Here is a 20001-nt window from a genome sequence, read left to right on the forward strand (position 1 = left end):
CTTTAATTTCTAAATGTATAATACTCGCGTAAAATCAAACATCAGAAAATACTATGTAGACCAGTACGGACTGGAAAATGCTAACAAAATTCGCCGTTTAGAAGAACTGAAGACAAAGCGCTCGAGGTTTTTGACATCCCTGAATTTCATGAAGCAATGTCGAGAACATAATATCATCCCAGTTTGTTGTCGAATAGCACCAAAAAAGGACATAGCTGGAAGCGCAAGTATTCTAAACAAGGCAAGTCAAAAATTGTTATCTAAAGTAATTGCTGGACACCGATCGGATATTGAAAGGCTCAACATTGAAATCCAAAATGTAGCAAGTAACTTAAAGAATTTTATGTTAGAAACAGATTGGCAACTGTGCTTGAACATCTTAGATAATCGTGCACATAGTAAATTCAAATACTGCACGGATAAACAAAAGCAAAAATTTGAAAGATTACTGGCCAAGAAGAATAACTCAATGTCATCTGAGTATCCAAACGTCACTGAATGTCAACCTCAAGTGACAGCAGTTGTCAATCTGTCAAAACAAATTCTTGATAACAAAACTATTGAGGTACTGAATAGAGGTTTAAATTTTGCCCCTGCGCCGCAAAAAATACCTTGCGAAGAAATAATAAGTCATGTGGAGGAAACTTTATTCAAAAACAACATTCTTAAAGAAGACGCAGAGGCGATTCGGCAAGACATATCTTGTGTACTACGCACTTGCAAACCGCCGAAACCTAACATCTCTCGCTCTGAGTCTATCGCTTTAAAACACCTGCGAAAGAATGAAGATATAATAGTACTCCGTGCTGACAAAGGAAACGCAACGGTTATAATGGATACGTCAGATTACAACAACAAAATGTCGGAAATACTGTCGGACGAAAACACCTACAAAAAAGTCGACAAGGACCCAACAAACAAGGTAATGAAACAAACAACTGACCTTATAAACAAACACAAAACGACATTAAATCTTGACACTAAGTATCTTATTCCATCTTGCGTGAAACCTCCTAAGATGTATGGCTTACCTAAAATACACAAAACTAATACTCCATTAAGACCTATTGTGAGTCAAATTGATACACCCACTCAAAAACTATCACAACACATGTCTAGGGTGCTCGCTCCCCTCAGAGGTAACACCAGTGCTTATGTTAAGGACTCATACCATTTTGTTGAGATATTAAAAGATCTAAATATCGCAAACAATGAAACCATGGTTAGCTTTGATGTGCAGTCTCTTTTTACTAATCTCCCAGTGACTGATTGCATCAATATTGTTAAGAAAAGGTTAGGGGAACACAATATGCCATTAGAATATGCAGAGATCTTAGAACATTGCCTTACATCTGGCTATTTATTGTGGAATGGTGAATTTTACATGCAGGTTGATGGGGTGGCCATGGGCTCTCCAGTATCACCCGTTGTCGCTGATATTTTTATGGAAGACTTCGAGGAGAGAGCCTTGGCCACAGCACCAGTCAAACCGAGACTTTACAAACGCTATGTAGATGACACCTTCACAATACTCCCTACTGAACATATACCTGCATTTTTAGATCATCTTAACTCCATACACAAAAACATCCAATTTACTATGGAGTTAGAAACTAACAACCGTCTAGCCTTTCTTGACATTTTAATTATGAGGGGACGGGATGGCATGCTCAACCATACAGTGTATAGGAAAGCCACTCATACTGATAGGTACCTCAATGGTGAATCTCACCACCATCCTTGCCAACTAGCTTCTGTCGGTAAATCTTTGTTTCAGAGAGCCCGCCACCTCTGTGATGCTGCCCACCTCAGCGGGGAACTGCAGCATGTCAAGCGAGTACTACGTAACAACAAGCTGCAGGCGCCTCCACAGCATCACAGGAGTCGAACGAAGCCACACACAGTTGAAAGACAACCGGCCTACCTACCATATGTGAAGGGAGTTACTGACAGAATTGGACGAATCCTAAGACGAGCTTCAATTAAAACTATATATAAGCCGCACAAGAAGATAAACCAATTCTTGAGACCGATTAAAAGTAATATTCCTCTACAAGAAGCAGGCGTGTACAAGTTAGACTGTGACTGTGGACTCTCATACATCGGCCAAACAAAAAGAAGCATTGCCAACCGACTGAAGGAGCACATTGCGGATATCAAGCATCGGCGTCACAAGAAGTCTGCGGTATGTGAACACACACTGGACAACAACCACTTCATAAGATTCGACCAACCACAAATCCTTGCCAGAGAAAATAATTTTTTTCCAAGACTGGTGCGCGAGGCTATTGAAATTAAAAAACACCCAAATTTCAATAGAGAAGATGGTTTGAAACTTTCTAACACCTGGGATCCTGTTATTAAGAATTTAAAACCCCATGTCAAACATACCAAAAGACTAGAAGACACGATCAGCCAATACTGCCAACATCCGGAAAAATACTCCACATACCAACTACGGAGGAATAGGTGGAGGTAGTTTACAAACAGCAATTTTTGAATGACCGTCAAGACGTATAACATCTCAGTCTCCCCGTGACCACGCTCGCTGTAAAGTGTTCGAAACGTCGGGAAAATAATAGAATGAATAAATCGCGTTTAAAATCCGTTAAAAAGTCTTTAATTTCTAAATGTATAATACTCGCGTAAAATCAAACATCAGAAAATACTATCAACTAGGAAGCAATAATATCTGACACAATTTTATTTTTAATTTAATGTTGAATTGATACAAAATAAATAAATTTTATTTTAACTACGTTGTTTTAAAACATTATTACCATATTAATTAATATGTGCCGTCGTTGTATACTACATATTGTATGTCTAGATATTACATATATCCTACTAGTTTAACACCCGCGGCTTCGCCCGCATTTTCAACGAAAAACCCGCATAGTTTCTGTTCGCGACAATATAAAAACGTATGTAAAAGTTATTACTTTAAGTTTCATTTATATAGAGTGTTTATTTCGTTTCATAATAGTTTAACTGTGTTATAAGTTCATTTGTTTTACATAACAAGTTTAATCGTTTATAATGTATGTGTAATGTTCTTTTTTGTGTATTTAGTTGCGTTAACCTGTATAGAATGTTTTAAGACTGATTTAAATGTGTTATGTTCGTAATTTGTAATAGTATATAAGAGAAAATAGTGTGTGATACATAATAGATAGTAAAAATAATGTTCGTATAATTTTTATAGTTTATAGATTGTTTTGACAAATAAAGTTTATGATTATTGGTGTTGTTATTTTAGCATAAGTAAATAGTATTATAATGTAATAGATATAAGTAAATAATATAATGTAATAGATATAAGAAATTATGAGAAATAAATGAGTACTACGCGAGAGTTTTCCTACCGCACGCATTAACACCTGTAATCGACACATAAATATAACCGCTTTTCGCGCCAAAAGCACGCACGCTCGCATAACTCAGACCACATAGTACACTCTGCGGTAGAAGACTCGTCGTATAGTAATAAGCAGCATTTGGTCTTTCTCTTCACCAACCCCAGCACAACTATAGGGTGGAAGCCTCCACCGATGTGAGTCTTACAGTCCCTCACAGTTTCCGTTCCTGTGGGATTTCCAGGATAAAAGCTCTCATAAGCGTTAATCCAAGTTACCTTCTATGTGTGTGCTAAATTCCATTTTCTCTTTTATTTGTGTGAAAGAGTAACAAACATCCTTACATGATACTCACGAACTTTCGCATTTATAATATTAGAAGGATAAGATATCATGACAAAATTAAAGTATTCATATACTTATATGAATGCCCACTTGGGTAGATCTATTTTATTTGAAGGTTCAGTGTAACCTTCATGTATTATTTAGAAATTGTTTTGTCACATGTTTTGTTATATTTGACGTTAGCGGCGTTTGACACGATTGCTCCGTTATTCATTTTCATTTACCTATAATAATTAGCCCTAAGAATTAGCCTATAATATTGCTATTATTTTATTGAGTATCGAAAATTATGGCAAGTTATCATTTTATCGTAATTTTATTAAAAAAAAATATTTACAAAATATAATGTGTCTTTTGTTCATATTCTTACCCCAGCAAAATACATAACACTAATTCAATAAATAACGTTTTGCCTTTTTAAAATCCTATCCTATCTTATCCTACTAGTCCTACTATAATCCTACTTCCTATCCTACTAATCTAGTATTATCATAGAAATCTAATTACAAGACTGTTATTTAGATTTCTATGAGTATTATTAATGCGAAAGTTTGTGAGGATGTGTATGTGTGTGTGTGTGTTTGTTACTCTTTCACGCAAATACTACTGAACCGATTACAATAAAATTTAGCAGACAAATAAAGGGTAACTTGGGTTAACACTTAGGATAGGTTTTATCCCAAAATTCCCACGGGATCGGGAACTATGCGGTATTTCTGTGAAAACGCAGGCGAAGCCGCGAGCGGAAAGCTAGTGTCACATATTTATGCTTTTTGTGAGGAATCAATTATATTTTACAATACAGAAATATAAAATTGTGTCAGATATTATTGCCTCCTAGGTGACGTCACATATTTATGCTTCGAGAGGTTGTCACAATTATTTGCTGTAACATTTTCGTCACATAATTTTGATGCCACTTTATTATGCTGCCTACTAATGTCAGATATTTTTGCTGTATACGGGCAGACAGATATTATTGAACCCGTTCTTATGACAGATATTATTGCTAATCTGCAAATGGTAATATATTTATGCTTCTGACTGTACAATTTTCTTTCAATGGATAACAGTTATAAAAAAATGTGTGGTTTTATGAAACCACGGTAAAAGTGAAACTTAGGGACAAAATTATCGTATTTGTACGATAATTATCGTACGGTTCGACCGTCACGCGACATGCGCTACACAGACCAAAAAGTTTGAGACGATGTAATAAAAGTTTCACTGTAAAAAATATTTTTATAATTTATGTTACCTTCTTGAAAGAGAAGAACTTGCTTCCCTCTGCATACACGTTGTCCTGGTACACCTCGTCCGCGAATATGAACAGATTGTGTTTGCTCGCGAAACGAATAATCGCTTCGATGTTCTCGCGGGTTAGCACCTACAAGCAAATATATTTTTTAAGCTAAACATTTTAACTCAAACACAAAACAAAATTAAAAAGTTCATAACTTTCCTACATAAACTAAAAAAATCAAACATTCACTGTTCTGAAATTATTTATCACCAATTTGGAAATTGGTGATAAATAATAGGAAAACCGGAACGAAGTTATTCGCCAGAGAACGAAAGTCACCGACATAGCTCAACGAATTAGCAAGCTGAAGTGGCAGTGGGCCGGTCATATGTGCCGCAGAACGGACAACCGCTGGGGCACACATGTCTTAGAGTGGAGACCGCGGCTCGGCAAACGTAGCGTAGGACGCCCTGCTACACGGTGGAGTGACGACATCCGCAGGGTTGCCGGCCACAATTGGCGGCAGAGAGCCGTCGACCGGGCTCAGTGGCGTGCATTGGAAGAGGCCTTCGTCCAGCAGTGGACGAACAAAGGCTGGTAATGTGTATGTGTAATATATCGTCCAAACACATATTCAATTCCATCAGAAATTAATCATCAGTACATACCTGTCCCGTAGGGTTGCCAGGGTTAATAACCACGATGGCCCTAACATTGCAATGCTTTAGGGCCTCCTCTCTAGAGCGCTCTAATTCCTTAAGGTCGAGTCCCCACTGCGCCGACTCGTCCAAGTAGTAGCCCACTTGGGACAAACCGTACTCCGCGAGCGACGCGGAGTACAGCGGGTACTGGGGGATGGGGATCATCACACCTGCAATGGGGGAAATTCGTTTATTTCAAGAAAATTTTTAAGTAAAAAATGTGCAATATGTGTTTTTAAAGTATAGGTTTATTGATTATGTTTGTTTTGTCCCTGAAATGTTTGGATAAATTAAGACGATACACAAAAAAAAATCCACTGCTTGGCGGGCGGAGTCTAATAGCTCGCTATCGCGAACGCGGGTGTGCGCGAAGTCATTCTTGCATACTCGCCGCGCTGCCGCTGGCCGACTCGGGACAAACATGTATGGAGTCGTCATACAGTTATAATATTATTATACATATATTTAATTGTTGATTTATTGGTTTTATTTTCTTGCTTATAAACACAAAATTATCTTCTTTTTAACAACTACTTAGACATTATTAATAATTATTAATTATTATTATTTCGTAATGTTTACTTTATTACAAAATAATACAGGTTATAAATAATCTTTAAAATAACAAAAAATATTGTTACTCTGAAAAAATGAAATGGTACCTAATTACGCGGACTACTGAATTGATTTAGATAGAATTTGATGCTGACGTAGATATTACATCATGCCCAGAAATGAAAGGTACTATTTCTGAAAGAAGTTATAAACCATAAACCTAATTCTTCTCAGTCAAAGTCAAGAGTGGAAGATATCGCTAATACAGTAAAACTGATGCGAAACTTTGGATGTTAATTTGTATATTTTTTTGTTAGTTGTTACTTAATCACGTCAAGACTACATTACCAATTTTGATAAAATATTATAGCTAATTGCCTGGATTTACACATAGGATACTTTTTATCCGAACTGAACACTTCTGTGGGATAAAACAGGATTCACGATATAACCTAATTCCACGCGGGCAAAGCCGCGGTCGGAATGATATTTTTTTAAATAAAAAAATTGTTTAAAAAAAACACAAAATATATTGACGCATGTATTTATTTTTTGCACTCTATTATAATTGTAATTATTCATTACAAATAATCAAAATAAAATAGCCAGAACAAAGTTAGGCCCTGGTAGGATAGGTAGGCAGGTACAGCAATGTGAGACGAACACTGGCTTATTTATACCAATAATAATGTATTATAAACATTAAATTAAGTTTACTTTCTAACAACAAAAATACATAATATTAGCTAATGTGAAAACGAATCAACCAATCATCCCACAACAATGAAATGTGCACACAAATATTCATCCAAATCGGTTCATGTGATTAGGAGGAGTGACTGCAGCGCCATCCTCCGGGCCCAATTGTGTTTCCAGATCACCCAGGAACTCAATTTAATATACTTACACAAAATTTTTCGAAATGAAAACTCACATTACTATGTAAATATGAATATAAACCGGTTTTAGTACTAAGCAATTTCCCGCACAGGTGTAGTAAGTATAAATGAAATAAATATCAACATCAAATTCTTTATACAACATACTTATCTACCACCTACTAAGAAATTCTTGAAATTTTTTCGTATTTTTTTTAAATATAATACTACTCCAATGAGCTCCTGTTCCATATTACGTCCACCATACTTCCACTAAGTTCACCATGATTTTTTATTTCTTTGCACTTTGTTGCATTTTGCTAAAAATGGAATCATGCGATAAAACCAGTAGAGCGTTGATAACATACATTTTTGACTGAATAAAGGTACTTACGAAGGAGTGGGTTCACATTGTGAACAATCAGTGGGTTTATTTTCCTTCTGGATTCCGGATTTCTGAAAAGATTATTTATGCTATAAATGAAAAAATCTTACACATTCGTTATGTACTTAAAACAGGGGTACATATATCAAACATCGTCTATAATACAATTATCATCAAATTTAAAATAAAACCAACTTACTTCATTAATTTGTTCCAATTGTTAGCATTCTTTTTCCTCCAACCTTTATGTTTCTTATTCTTATTTTCTTTATTGTCCCCATTTGTCTCATTTTGTCTTATCGTGTTGTCACCCTTTTTTACGATTGCGCGAGCGACACAAGTTCCCCGTGTGACGGCCGTAGCGGGAATGACTCGTGCAGCGATCGGGGTAGGAAGGTACAGGGCGGCTCTCGCTATATTGGCTGGTCAGGCGCTAATTTCAAGTATTTCTTGTTTATTTCAAAACCATCGCATATTTCAAAATTCTAACACGGTAGACGTATAGGTTGTATATTTTATAGTTAATATCCAAAAAGTCGTAACTTTACGTTTGTTATTTTGAAGATGCCAGAGATTAAAAAAAAATAACAATGACAACTTTGTATTTTTTTTCTATCGAGAAAATATCATGGAATCATGTTTCTAAAACGGTAGACGTATTGTGTTACTATTGAACTTTCTTGTCAAGAATTTTCATCACGACAACTTTAATAATATAAAAATTACGAAGGTTTAAAAAGGGCCGTAAATGTTAGAAAAATTAATTCATCACCTTAATGATCCCTTTCCAGTGCCTCAGGAGATACCTGTTTTTACAAGAACACATTATCTCCCATTTACCTCAAAAACAATCAAAGTCGGTAGGTAATTCTTTTTTGTGTCTGTTTCTTGATTTGTCATACATGATCTATAAATTAAAATTACATATCACCTAAAAAAACTTTGCCAGAAATTAAGAAACTGCATATAATTCCATAAAGTAAATATTACAAAATACATAAACATAGAAATTAACACACAAATAGTAAACAGACAGACCATACAAATATAATTTCCCCGATAACCTATAACATCGAACAAGAAATATATTTCATCACAGTACATTAGGTCAGATAATTTATTTCCCATTAAATGCGATAGTATTGAACACTCCACGTTTGTTCTCGTCATACATATTACGTAACATTTAGATAGCATTGATAGACTTTATGATTCAATAGATAATTGATTGGACCATAAAGATACTTTACCTTTAGAGACTCTACCTTTTCCCAAACATTATTTACCTTTTCCCCAAACATTATTTAACTTTCCCCAAACATTATTCAACTTTCACCACACTCACCAGAAGGCTTCCCGCCAATATTATTGACCAGCAATTGCAGACAATTCTTGATCCCATTGGACGCGCCGCCCACAAGGCAGATATTGTTCCAGTCGCTCGGGTGTCCGTCGCGTTTTGAGATATATTCCGCCACGTGCCGACGGATCAACTCTATACCGTGGGATGCTGTATATGCTCCTACTGATTGACCACTGGAATGGGAATATTGAAAATAAATAAAATATGAAAAGAACTTTAGCACGCAAAATGTTAAGGTAGATAGGACAAAACAAAGATTTTGACAGGAATGTATATAGAAAATAGAAGTACGAGTGTATATGAAGTACATATATGTGTTGTAATATTATTATTTATTAGATAATATAATACGTTGTATATAATTGATAATATTGCGTTAGATATGCATTGCTGTAGATATCGTACACAACATTTTTTATACATAATATTGATTTGTTACCTATAGAATGCTGTTTATCAACAAAACGTAGATCTTTTTTTTAAAGTGAAACTTTTATTACATCGTCTCAAACTTTTTGGTCTGTGTAGCGCATGTCGCGTGTATCGCGGCTGCCGAGTAGGTATACCTACTCGGCGTCTCGGCAGCCGACCGTCACACAAAGCAGTGTTCGGAACCGTTCGAACAGTTTCACTTTTACCATGGTTTCATAAAACCACACAACATTTTTTTTTTAATAATTCATCTGTGTCATAGAAGAGATGATTTCGGATATTTTTTTTTCAATAATCTCTTCGCTTCGATCCATTAATGATACAGAAGGATATACCAACGATTAAAAATAATTATAAGGAAAATAAATATAAAGATTCGCAGAAAAGGAAAAACTCATGATACTTAGTTAAATATTTGTATTGCTTGAACCGTTGAAATGAATTATTTTCAAGCCCGCTTTGGAAATGTTTGAAATTTGCTTGTATAACCGATTTAAATAAGCTATTTATTCGTTACCTATATTACGTAAAAACTTTAATCCTATCAAGTGACCTTCACCGCTGTATGACCTGACTAAAAATAATGAACGGATTGTAAAACTTGTTTAATTTTATGATAATTGGTGACCTTGTAAGCGGTTGACGACGTTATTGCTTTAATTCACTTTATATTGTTTCCTATTAATTTTGAAATTAAAAAGTTTTAGGTATCTACAAATCCGAAAAAATATTTTTTTTACTATTTTTTTTTTACAGTTTGTTTTGATGTAATCGAAATTATGACTAAGACTTCGACCGTCAATACGTTTTCTACGTTTAGAAAAGAGCTAAGCTAGTAAATATCATACATGTAAAATGCAGTGTTTCTAGTGAAAATATGTACAATCGATAGAATCGCGTGACTAACATCTAGATTCTAGACCATAGCTTGAACAACACTTACTCGAAGTGTCGAATATTCATGAAAATATAGTTCCAAAAGAAAATCATTTATAAAGTAGCAAAAATGCGAAAAAATTATGATTTGAATTGAGTCCTTCGTTTTGACTATTTCGTTAAAATATTGTCGTTTTTGTTTCGAAGGAAAATATTTTTGTTACATAAATCTTTGTAGGCCAGTGGAAATTAACATTAAATTCGCAAAGCACGATGTAGATTTGAATTTTTGGTATGTTGTTTGAATCAGTTAGGGTGATGTAAATCCCAATTTGCAACTTCGAAAAAGTTGTGCTCGCTGCGCACCACGTGATAAACTGCGAAAATTTTGGACTTTTTTCACTTTTTGCTCTAAAAGTCATAAACTATGCGTTTCCGACAAGTATGATTCGGTACATAAATTAAGGTTATTAAATTTGCAACAATTTAAGCCTAACCGCAGCTCTCTAAACCTTATAACGACTAAACTGTGGCCATTCGAAGATGGTTCATTTTTCCCGAAATATTGAAATTTTTAGTTTTGCTCCCGTTTGAAGCAAAATATTGGCAAAAACCGCTCGTTCTATGAGAAGTTCGTATAATAAAAATGTAGTGCATTTAATTTTCTTTCATAAAAGCATAGAATAAAGTCTGTGAGACAAATATTTCACACACAATATCTGAAAAACAAAAAGAAGGTAGAAATAGATTTTTAAAGAATTGAAACTGAGAGCATATAAAATCATAAAAAGAATAATACTTTTTCATTTGCAGGATAGGTAATTAACAAAATTACAAAATTTGGGAAAGTAGGAAAAAAGATTATACGCAAATAATAAACTGCGAAAATTTTCGACTTTTTTCACTTTTTTCTCTAAAAGTCATAAACTATGCGTTTCCGATAAGTATGATTCGGTACATAAATTAAGGTTATTAAATTTGCAACAATTTAAGCCTAACCGCAGCTCTCTAAACCTTATAACGACTAAACTGTGGCCATTCGAAGATAGTTCATTTTTCCCGAAATATTGAAATTTTTAGTTTTGCTCCCGTTTGCAGCAAAATATTGGCAAAAACCGCTCGTTCTATGAGAAGTTCGTATAATAAAGTTGTAGTGCATTTAATTTTCTTTCATAAGAGCATAGAACAAAGTCTGTGAGACAAATATTTCACACACAATATCTGAAAAACAAAAAGAAGGTAGAAATAGATTTTTAAAGAATTGAAACTGAGGGCATATAAAATCATAAAAAGGATAATACTTTTTCATTTGCAGTATAGGTAATTAACAAAATTACAAAGCTAATTAAATTTGCAACAATTTAAGCCAAACCGCAGCTCTCTAAACCTTATAACAACTAAGCTGTGGCCTTTCAAAGATAGTCAGTTTTTCCCGAAAATTTCAAATTTTTAGTTTTGCTCCCGTTTGAACCAAAATATTGGCAAAAACCGCTCGTTCTATGAGAAAGTCGTATAATAAAGTTGTAGTGCATTTATAGTTATAGAACGAGCGGTTTTGCCAATATTTTGGTTCAAACGGGAGCAAAACTAAAAATTTGAAAATTTCGGGAAAAACTGACTATCTTTGAAAGGCCACAGCTTAGTTGTTATAAGGTTTAGAGAGCTGCGGTTAGGCTTAAATTGTTGCAAATTTAATTATCTTTGTAATTTTGTTAATTACCTATCCTGCAAATGAAAAAGTATTATCCTTTTTATGATTTTATATGCCCTCAGTTTCAATTCTTTAAAAATCTATTTCTACCTTCTTTTTGTTTTTCAGATATTGTGAGTGAACTATTTGTCTCACAGACTTTGTTCTATGCTCTAATGAAAGAAAATTAAATGCACTACAACTTTATTATAGGACTTTCTCAAAGAAAGAGCGGTTTTTGCCAATATTTTGGTTCAAACGGGAGCAAAACTAAAAATTTCAATATTTCCGGAAAAATGAACCATCTTCGAATGGCCACAGTTTAGTCGTTATAAGGTTTAGAGAGCTGCGGTTAGGCTTAAATTGTTGCAAATTTAATAACCTTAATTTATGTACTGAATCATACTTGTCGGAAACGCATAGTTTATGACTTTAGAGCAAAAAGTGAAAAAAGTCCAAAATTTTCGCAGTTTATCACGTGGCGCGCAGCGAGCACAACTTTTTCGAAGTTGCAAATTAGGATTTACATCACCCTAACAGATCCAAACAACATACCAAAAATTCAAATCTACATCGTGCTTTGCGAATTTAGGGTTTTTTAGTGTCGATTTCTACTGGCCTATTGATACAAACAGGATAGGTATTGATTTGTCTGCGACGAAACCAAATAACCTTGTAATGGCGCAGTGGGTGGGTACAATTACGTAAAGGAAATTCGATCAGTGGAATACATATTGTGTAAGCCCTAGTATGTGTTATCTCCAACTAAAATTGATCTGACTGTAATTGTTATTAAACTATCACTATACATATTTAGCAGGAAACAATTATTATGTGCGAAAAAATATTTTTTGTGGCTATGTAAAAATAAATTATTAATGATTTTTTGCATCTTTAGTTACTTTTTAAATTTTAAAGTTCTTTAAAATATCCCTCCTCATCCTGATGCATTCGGTTAAAAATATACTTCTCTATTTCTTTTCATTTCAAAAAAAGACAAACTATTACATATAAATATGTAGATAAACATACCCACATGCCGTGAGAATATCCCTTGCTCTCTGCTTCACGTCTTCAGGATAATCTATCTTATCTATGATGCTGGGGTTTGTGATGCACGATAATACCTGAAAATATTATTGTTCTTTAAAATAGTAGAAAAATAAATTATTTCAACGTTTACAGTAATAGTAGAGATTGTCTAATCTAAAAATGAACGCCCCTCCACTGTGTTTACGCTCACATTCAAAGTACGTGTATAGACGCAATACACACAAATTGGTCTGCCTCATTGGTCGTTCAGTCCTCCAGTCCCGTCCATGCCCGAACGACAGGACCAGTTGGCCAACTAGTGCATAAATGACGCGATGCACGACAGAACGGACGTGTCATTCCGTACATAGCGCGCTCTCCCCGCCATACAATGCTAGGCACCTGAACTGATCGCCCGATTAGTTGACAAATCAGTGCGCGAGTGTCAAAGTTTGCAGTAGAATCGACGCGCGCACACATATAAAGTGGTTCAATAATTATTTGTCCTCACACATTGAAACAATTAAGTTTAGTGGAGGGGCGTTCATTTTAAGATTAGACAATCTCTACATGATAACGGAGATAATAAATGCCTCTTTTTTGGAGTGGTTGCTTCCCGCTTGTGTTAAAAGTACAAGCATTATTTGTAGTACAGCAAAATTCGGATACAACAAAAACAATATTCAAAATAATAAATTATAAGTTAAAGGTAAGTAAAATAATGATCGGAAAAATAAAAACAGGCGCTGTATGTGCAGCGAAAGGCATAGGTTCAAACCTGAAGATGGAATTGTTTCAGTCATTAGTAGCGTATTTACTTACTTGTCTGATAAATGTGATGGGCACTTGTCCCATGGCATGCGCGTCACCAATGTTCGCCCGAATTACTCGCTTGAACGGCTTCTTTGCGCCCTGTACAATGAAAAAAGCTAATTAATTTCATGTACATCACTAAATAGTATAAAACAAAGTCGCTTTCTCTGTCCCTATGTCCCTTTGTACGCTTAAATCTTTGAAACTACGCAACGGATTTTGATGCGGTTTTTATTAATAGATAGAGTGATTCAAGAGGAAGGTTTATATGTATAATAACATCCATTAAATAGTGGAGAAGTACTGTTATTTTTGAGGTTTCTAATGTGATGTCGTAAATAGTTACATTTTTTCCGCTTACATTGCAAACGCATGCTGAACCCTACGAGTTTTATCAAAATATTGTACTAAGTATTATACACATTGAAAAGTTCTACAGAAATGTCCGCGATGGTATATGTCTCTTATGGATAACCCACAATAACTTTTTGAACTTTTTGGGGGTGTATGTTGTGTGTGTTATTATTCGCAGTAATCGAATATCGTAAATTCAGCGGTTTGTGGCGCGGCGAATGGCGACACTCCTGCGAGAGCCAGTCGCCTGCCACTCGCCTACCTAAGTGTAATAAATTATAAATTTATAAATGTAATAAAGTAGTTCAGCATATCCGGTATTTAATTTGAAGATCCCAGCCTAAACTAAATATCGATCGATCAATCGATCGATCGATCAATCGATCGATCGATCAATCAATCAATCAATCAATAATCGATCAATCAATAATCGATCAATCAATAATCGATCAATCAATAATCGATCAATCAATAATCGATCAATCAATAATTGATCAATCGATCAATCGATCGATCAATCAATTATTGATCAATCGATATATCGATCAATCAATCAATCAATCGATCAATCGATATATCGATCGATCAATCAAATCAATCAATCAATAATCGATCAATCAATAAATTATCAATCGATCGATCGATCAATCTATCAATCGATCGATCGATCAATCTATCAATCGATCAATCAATAATCGATCAATCAATAATCGATCGATCGATCAATCAATCAATCAATAATCAATCAATCAATAATCAATCAATCAATAATCGATCAATCAATAATTGATCAATCGATATATCGATCGATCATTTAATCAATCAATCGATCAATCAATAATCGATCAATCAATAATCGATCAATCAATAATCGATCAATCAATAATCGATCAATCAATAATCGATCAATCAATAATCGATCAATCAATAATCGATCAATCAATAATCGATCAATCAATAATCGATCAATCGATAATCGGTCAATCAATAATTGATCAATCAATAATCGATCAATCGATCAATCAATAATCAATCGATCGATCAATCAATCAATCAATAATCGTTCAATCAATAATTGATCAATCGATATATCGATCGATCATTTCAATCGATCATTCAATTAATTAATCGATCAATCATTATCGATCAATCAATAATCGATCAATCGATCAACCAATAATCCATCGATCGATCAATCAATCAATCGATCAATCGATATATCGATCGATCAATCTATAGGCTATAGGCAGTAGGCTATATTATATACATATATAGCTAAAGCGCGATGATATTATCATCGCGCTAGACCAACAGGAGCGGAGCCACGCGGGTGAAACCGCGGGGCGCAGCTAGTACAAAAATAATACATTTTATGCGGAAAATTACAATGCTGTTTTACTTCTATTGAGTTATTTTACAATCATTATCCATATCTTATCAAAAATAATCAATACGATTAGTGCAAATCTGTGAAAAAATTAGAAGACTAATGCACGAGGAAATTAAAAGATCGTAGCAGTAAATTTGTTTTGTAATTTCATATTACGTAGGTATGCAGAGTCTACTTTACGGTGCATAACAAAGAGAATACAAATACTGTTCATAATATAAGAGCAAAGAAAAAACCGCAAGTTTGTTAAATCATAGTACTATCCGCAATCGTCATACCAGGTACCCTCAACATTTTTAATTATTTAGTACTGTGTTTTGAACAGCTGTAGATAAAGGATATCGGGTCAGTGATCAAATGACGCACAGTTGACAATATCAACAGTTTGGTTCATGATGTAAATAAATATTTTTATTACATTTTTTTTCAGATAGTTATCATAGCGTTATTGTGAATATTAAAGTTGGGCATCAACAACTCACAATCTAATATTCATTCAATCGAAACTATGTCTTTTAGGCGTGGAATACTCGCATCGTAGAGTAGTTAAATAATAGAAGTCAGATCTAATAATATTGTAAGTTTTTAAACATAAATCTCTTGTTGGCATGTCTATAAAGTGAAAAAAGCGTCAGGAAATGAATTAATTCTGAGCACATGTCAGCCAATTAACACAAAAAACGTTAAACGTAGTCTGAATCTGAATTTTAACAATATATAACATAATATATCACGAAGCGACCTTGTACAACTAGTAAAACTAAGGACAGTCTCATTTAACTCTAAAATTAACTCCATTATGAGTATGTATGTAGGTACATTAGAATTCTAGCGTCGCAGTCTCGCAAATTACACGTTGAAATTGCAAAATTTACATAACCCGATGTTGTTATCTTAATAATCAACAGTCGATAACGCCATATTGATATTATCATTGTAAACATCTTTATGGGCTGATAATGTGGAATAATCTCGTCTACAATAAAGCAAGTCCTATGATAAGTTGAATGCTTTACATTAACATGTAAGTATCCATAACATTTTTAAACAATAGGTATACCTAATAAAACGCATTTGGCAATACGCATGCAATTAAAGTTACGGTAGGTTACTTCACACAATCGTTTGTAACCTTGGTATGACAACATTGCTACTATTATAGGTATAGATAGAGAGATAGATATTACTAGCGGTCCGCCCCGGCTTCGCCCGTGGTACATATGAAAAATAGATGTTGGCCGATTCTCAGACTTACCCGATATGCACAGAAAATTTCATGAGAATCGGTCCACCCGTTTCGGAGGAGTATGCAGACTAACATTGTGACACGAGAATTTTATATATAAGATAAGAAGATATTGTAGATGTGAATTTCAAAAGTAAACTTTGTTCTCAACAAAATGTCGTGAGTAAACATAGTAATATATTATGGTGCATTGTGGTACGGTAAGATTATTATCTGGTACAGAATCTCATTAAGACTGCACTCTACATACTTAGTGAAATAAATAACTAAGCATTGTGGATATAACTCATACAATATTGATAAGCTAATTGCTTTATTATATTTGGACAAAGAATTATTCATGTATAGTAAGATTTCAATATTAATAAACTGGAATCCCAATGTGTTTCAAAATCACTCCAATCCTCATATTAAATATAAAATTACATTAGGAACTAACAGGTGTACCCCATGTGTGACCAAGAAACTTGAAAATACTAACAAATGCATGAAAATGGAAGAAGTCCAAATTTTCTAAGTACTGTCAAACTGTCACTTCAATAGTCCATTCCAGATTTACACTACTAAGTGGATTTGTTCAACATTGAAAGATGAATAGCATATTCTATTCATATCTTTGAAGCTGTAGCACATTTAGTTGAACAAATTAATTTATATTCATAACATATTCTCATTATACATTGGTAAATTCTGTTTGAACTCTCAAATGCAACTCATCACAACCCTACAACTTATGTCATCAAAACCATGAATTTGCGTTTATAACGGATAATGACAGGAAATTATAATTTAGTATGATACTGTTTATTCCCGCTACAAATGCTTAGCATTCTAGCGTTAGTACAATTGATCTGATCTAAGATAATCATTCAATTCAACACAGAGGGACTAGATAAAGCTATGTGCTACGGATCATGTATTGAATTACCAAACATATATTATGTTTGTCAATCTATTTGTATGTTTATATATTGCAAATATAGGGGGATATGTTTACTATTAACTAGTGTAGAATGCTGAGTTGGGTTTTTGGAAAATATAAATATACGCTTTTGTTTAGAAAAACATTCCTTCCTCATATCACAGATACTTTTATTTATTGCAATTTGTAATATTTGTTTGTTTTTCATTCTTACACGTTGCAAAATATTGATCTTATGATATTACCTGTCTCTAAAGACAGTTAGGAGGCTAGAGAGTGACAAAGGCTAGTTTATACTGCAAAAAAACATCTCATTCCAATAGGAATTTCCTTTGACATAGAGATGTAAGTATAAATATTAAATACACTTTATTGTATTGTAACTGCACTTTAATATAATATACAAAAATGTAGCTCACAGACAATATAATTATTAAAGTGTAAATAAGTGCTAATTAGCATGATATTACTAATTCAAAACATGAGTACCATTCATCTAATATTGTATGCAACAATAGTTATTACCTCATAAAAGCCACTATCACCCAACTTTTCCATGAAATTGACCTTGGTTGACATTAGCCTGCCTCATAAATATAACATATGATGTATAGTTTGATGTTCAAACAGCTTATATAACCCATACATGTGGTTTCTTGATTGATTACATGATTCTAAGTACATGTAAAAATATGTTTATTACCATTTTTTTGCTGTAGCAATAAATGGATTTAGTTTATGATCAGATTAAGTTTGTGGTATATAGAAGATTATTAATGAATTAAAAGATAAAGTTTCAGTTTGCAGTAAAGTCTTTTGCTTACCAAATAAAAATGAAATTATTCATGTGTCTAATTGTATATAATTTGATCTTTAAAACTTTTGATTTTTACGGGCGGATAGACATATAATAATAGTTTTAGTAGATAATTTGTTGCATTTTAGACAAAGCGGGTGAAGCAGCGTGCAGAAAGATAGTTGTTAATATGTGCAAAACATTCAACACATGCCAATGTTATTTCTAATAGTTTGTTTATTTTTAGATGTGCATCATAATGTGAAAACAGGGGAGTATTGCAATATAAATTACAATATATTTCACAGTTATAGCAATTTGGACAAAATTGATTATCCTTCCTTCATTGTTAAAAAAAATCTTATAAACTTTAAGATTCCAATACAAATGTAGACTAATAGAGAATCTAACACCAAGTATGTACAGAAAGAAAATTTTCTTATTCCAAGTGAATACTAAGAGAATCAAATATGTAATATTAACAATTCTAATATCATAATAAACAAGGTCATGGTTCTGAAAGTAGTGCAGGTATTAGTTTAGTTATATAGGTACCTATAGTAACTGTGCAGCAAGTGAAAGTAAATGGGTTTTTAATGAAATTCTTATTTTATTACTAGCTTAGTTATTAGTTATAGTAAGATTTTAATTATTTCATGCTAATAATATTATGTTGTCATGGAATATTATCACATCAAATCAATAATTATAATACAAATTCTCACAACAAACAACTGGTTATCTGTGTGTACAACTACCTATTCAAACAATTATATTGCTAGCAAAGTTTCCATTAGAAATAAAACTGTGATAAAATTAATATTATCACTTTACCTTTTCTAATTCTTTCTCTATTTCTGCCGCACGGGTGACCAGGGGCCCGCGAACGGCATATTCCAACTTCACAACATTAGGGTTGATATTTTCCATAGTAATCGCTTTAGAAGCCATGGTTCGTAGATTTGAGTATGTCTTTCGCGGCAATAAAATTGACAACTCGACCGGCTCCGACAATAATCCTTTGCCGGACAACACTCGACTGGAAACACGGCTTATCATCTTCATCGATGACATGCTGTAATCAATGACACTCCTCTAAACACGTCACTATCACAATAGTTATCACAACCGCTTGAAAATGGCCTTTAAAATATTAGCGAAAATTAAAACACTTAGTTACATTTATTTTGTTTCTTGAATTAAATTTTGATTAAATAACACAATGATTTCTTTCAAGAGGTACCGGCGATTGCCCGTACCCTACCAGGAAAATCGATATTTCGTTCAACAATAGCTCATCTTAGTGTTCACTTGTATGCACGATGCTATTGATATCAATTAAGTAAAGCGATAAGAATTGTTCTATTTAATAATAAAGATATGACTTTGACCTTATATAAAAGGTTACCTGATAGTTTTATGTAATCGTAGTATATAGGAACAGATACAAATAGTCCGGTTTATGAAACTTGTTATTGATGGAGATCTTTATTGTTGCACACTAAACTATATCGTACTATTAATTGGAGTTATACATAATAAAATAGAAGTCAAACTTGTTACATAATACCTATATCTATTATCTAACAGCAACTAATAATTTTATTGTTATTGACTAATGACT

General features: G+C 33.6%; 2 protein-coding genes and 1 long non-coding RNA gene across 5 annotated transcripts in view; 1 reads left to right on the plus strand and 2 right to left on the minus strand.

Annotated features, from left to right (window-relative positions):
- The window catches only part of LOC149483706 (alanine aminotransferase 1), a 31645-nt gene extending 11644 nt beyond the window's left edge, over positions 1-20001 (minus strand). The window contains exons 1-7 of one of the 2 annotated variants that reach the window (XM_089701263.1): positions 19786-20001; positions 19212-19452; positions 13679-13768; positions 12857-12951; positions 8809-8999; positions 5613-5815; positions 4960-5088 (exon numbers count right to left, since the gene is read on the minus strand). In XM_089701263.1, coding sequence (XP_089557389.1) covers positions 4960-5088; positions 5613-5815; positions 8809-8999; positions 12857-12951; positions 13679-13768; positions 19212-19451 — 948 coding nt within the window. In that variant the 5' untranslated portion in view covers position 19452; positions 19786-20001. Of the gene's footprint in view, positions 1-4959; positions 5089-5612; positions 5816-8808; positions 9000-12856; positions 12952-13678; positions 13769-19211; positions 19453-19557; positions 19765-19785 lie in introns of those variants that run through there. The other variant, XM_089701264.1, reaches the window with a different exon arrangement.
- On the plus strand, positions 14-2635 carry LOC149483709 (uncharacterized). Of its 2 annotated transcripts, XM_089701261.1 has the most exons (2): positions 14-922; positions 1778-2635. In XM_089701261.1, the coding sequence occupies exons 1-2, from the start codon at positions 14-16 to the stop codon at positions 2477-2479; spliced, it is 1611 nt and encodes a 536-aa protein (XP_089557387.1). In that variant the 3' UTR covers positions 2480-2635. The 2 variants fall into 2 exon arrangements, with proteins under 2 accessions (XP_089557387.1, XP_089557386.1); XM_089701260.1 differs by having other exon boundaries at positions 14-2635.
- LOC149483710 (uncharacterized) lies at positions 6658-8235 on the minus strand. Its single transcript, XR_016316437.1, has 3 exons — positions 7663-8235; positions 7473-7534; positions 6658-7398 (listed from the first exon to the last, which is right to left on the minus strand). It is a non-coding gene; the product is annotated as an uncharacterized LOC149483710 (long non-coding RNA).

This window comes from Colias philodice, chromosome 12 (genome assembly GCF_061535455.1).
Source record: "Colias philodice isolate Cphi_HAF_F1 chromosome 12, ilColPhil1 Martin Lab GWU primary, whole genome shotgun sequence".
Lineage (NCBI taxonomy): Eukaryota > Metazoa > Arthropoda > Insecta > Lepidoptera > Pieridae > Colias > Colias philodice.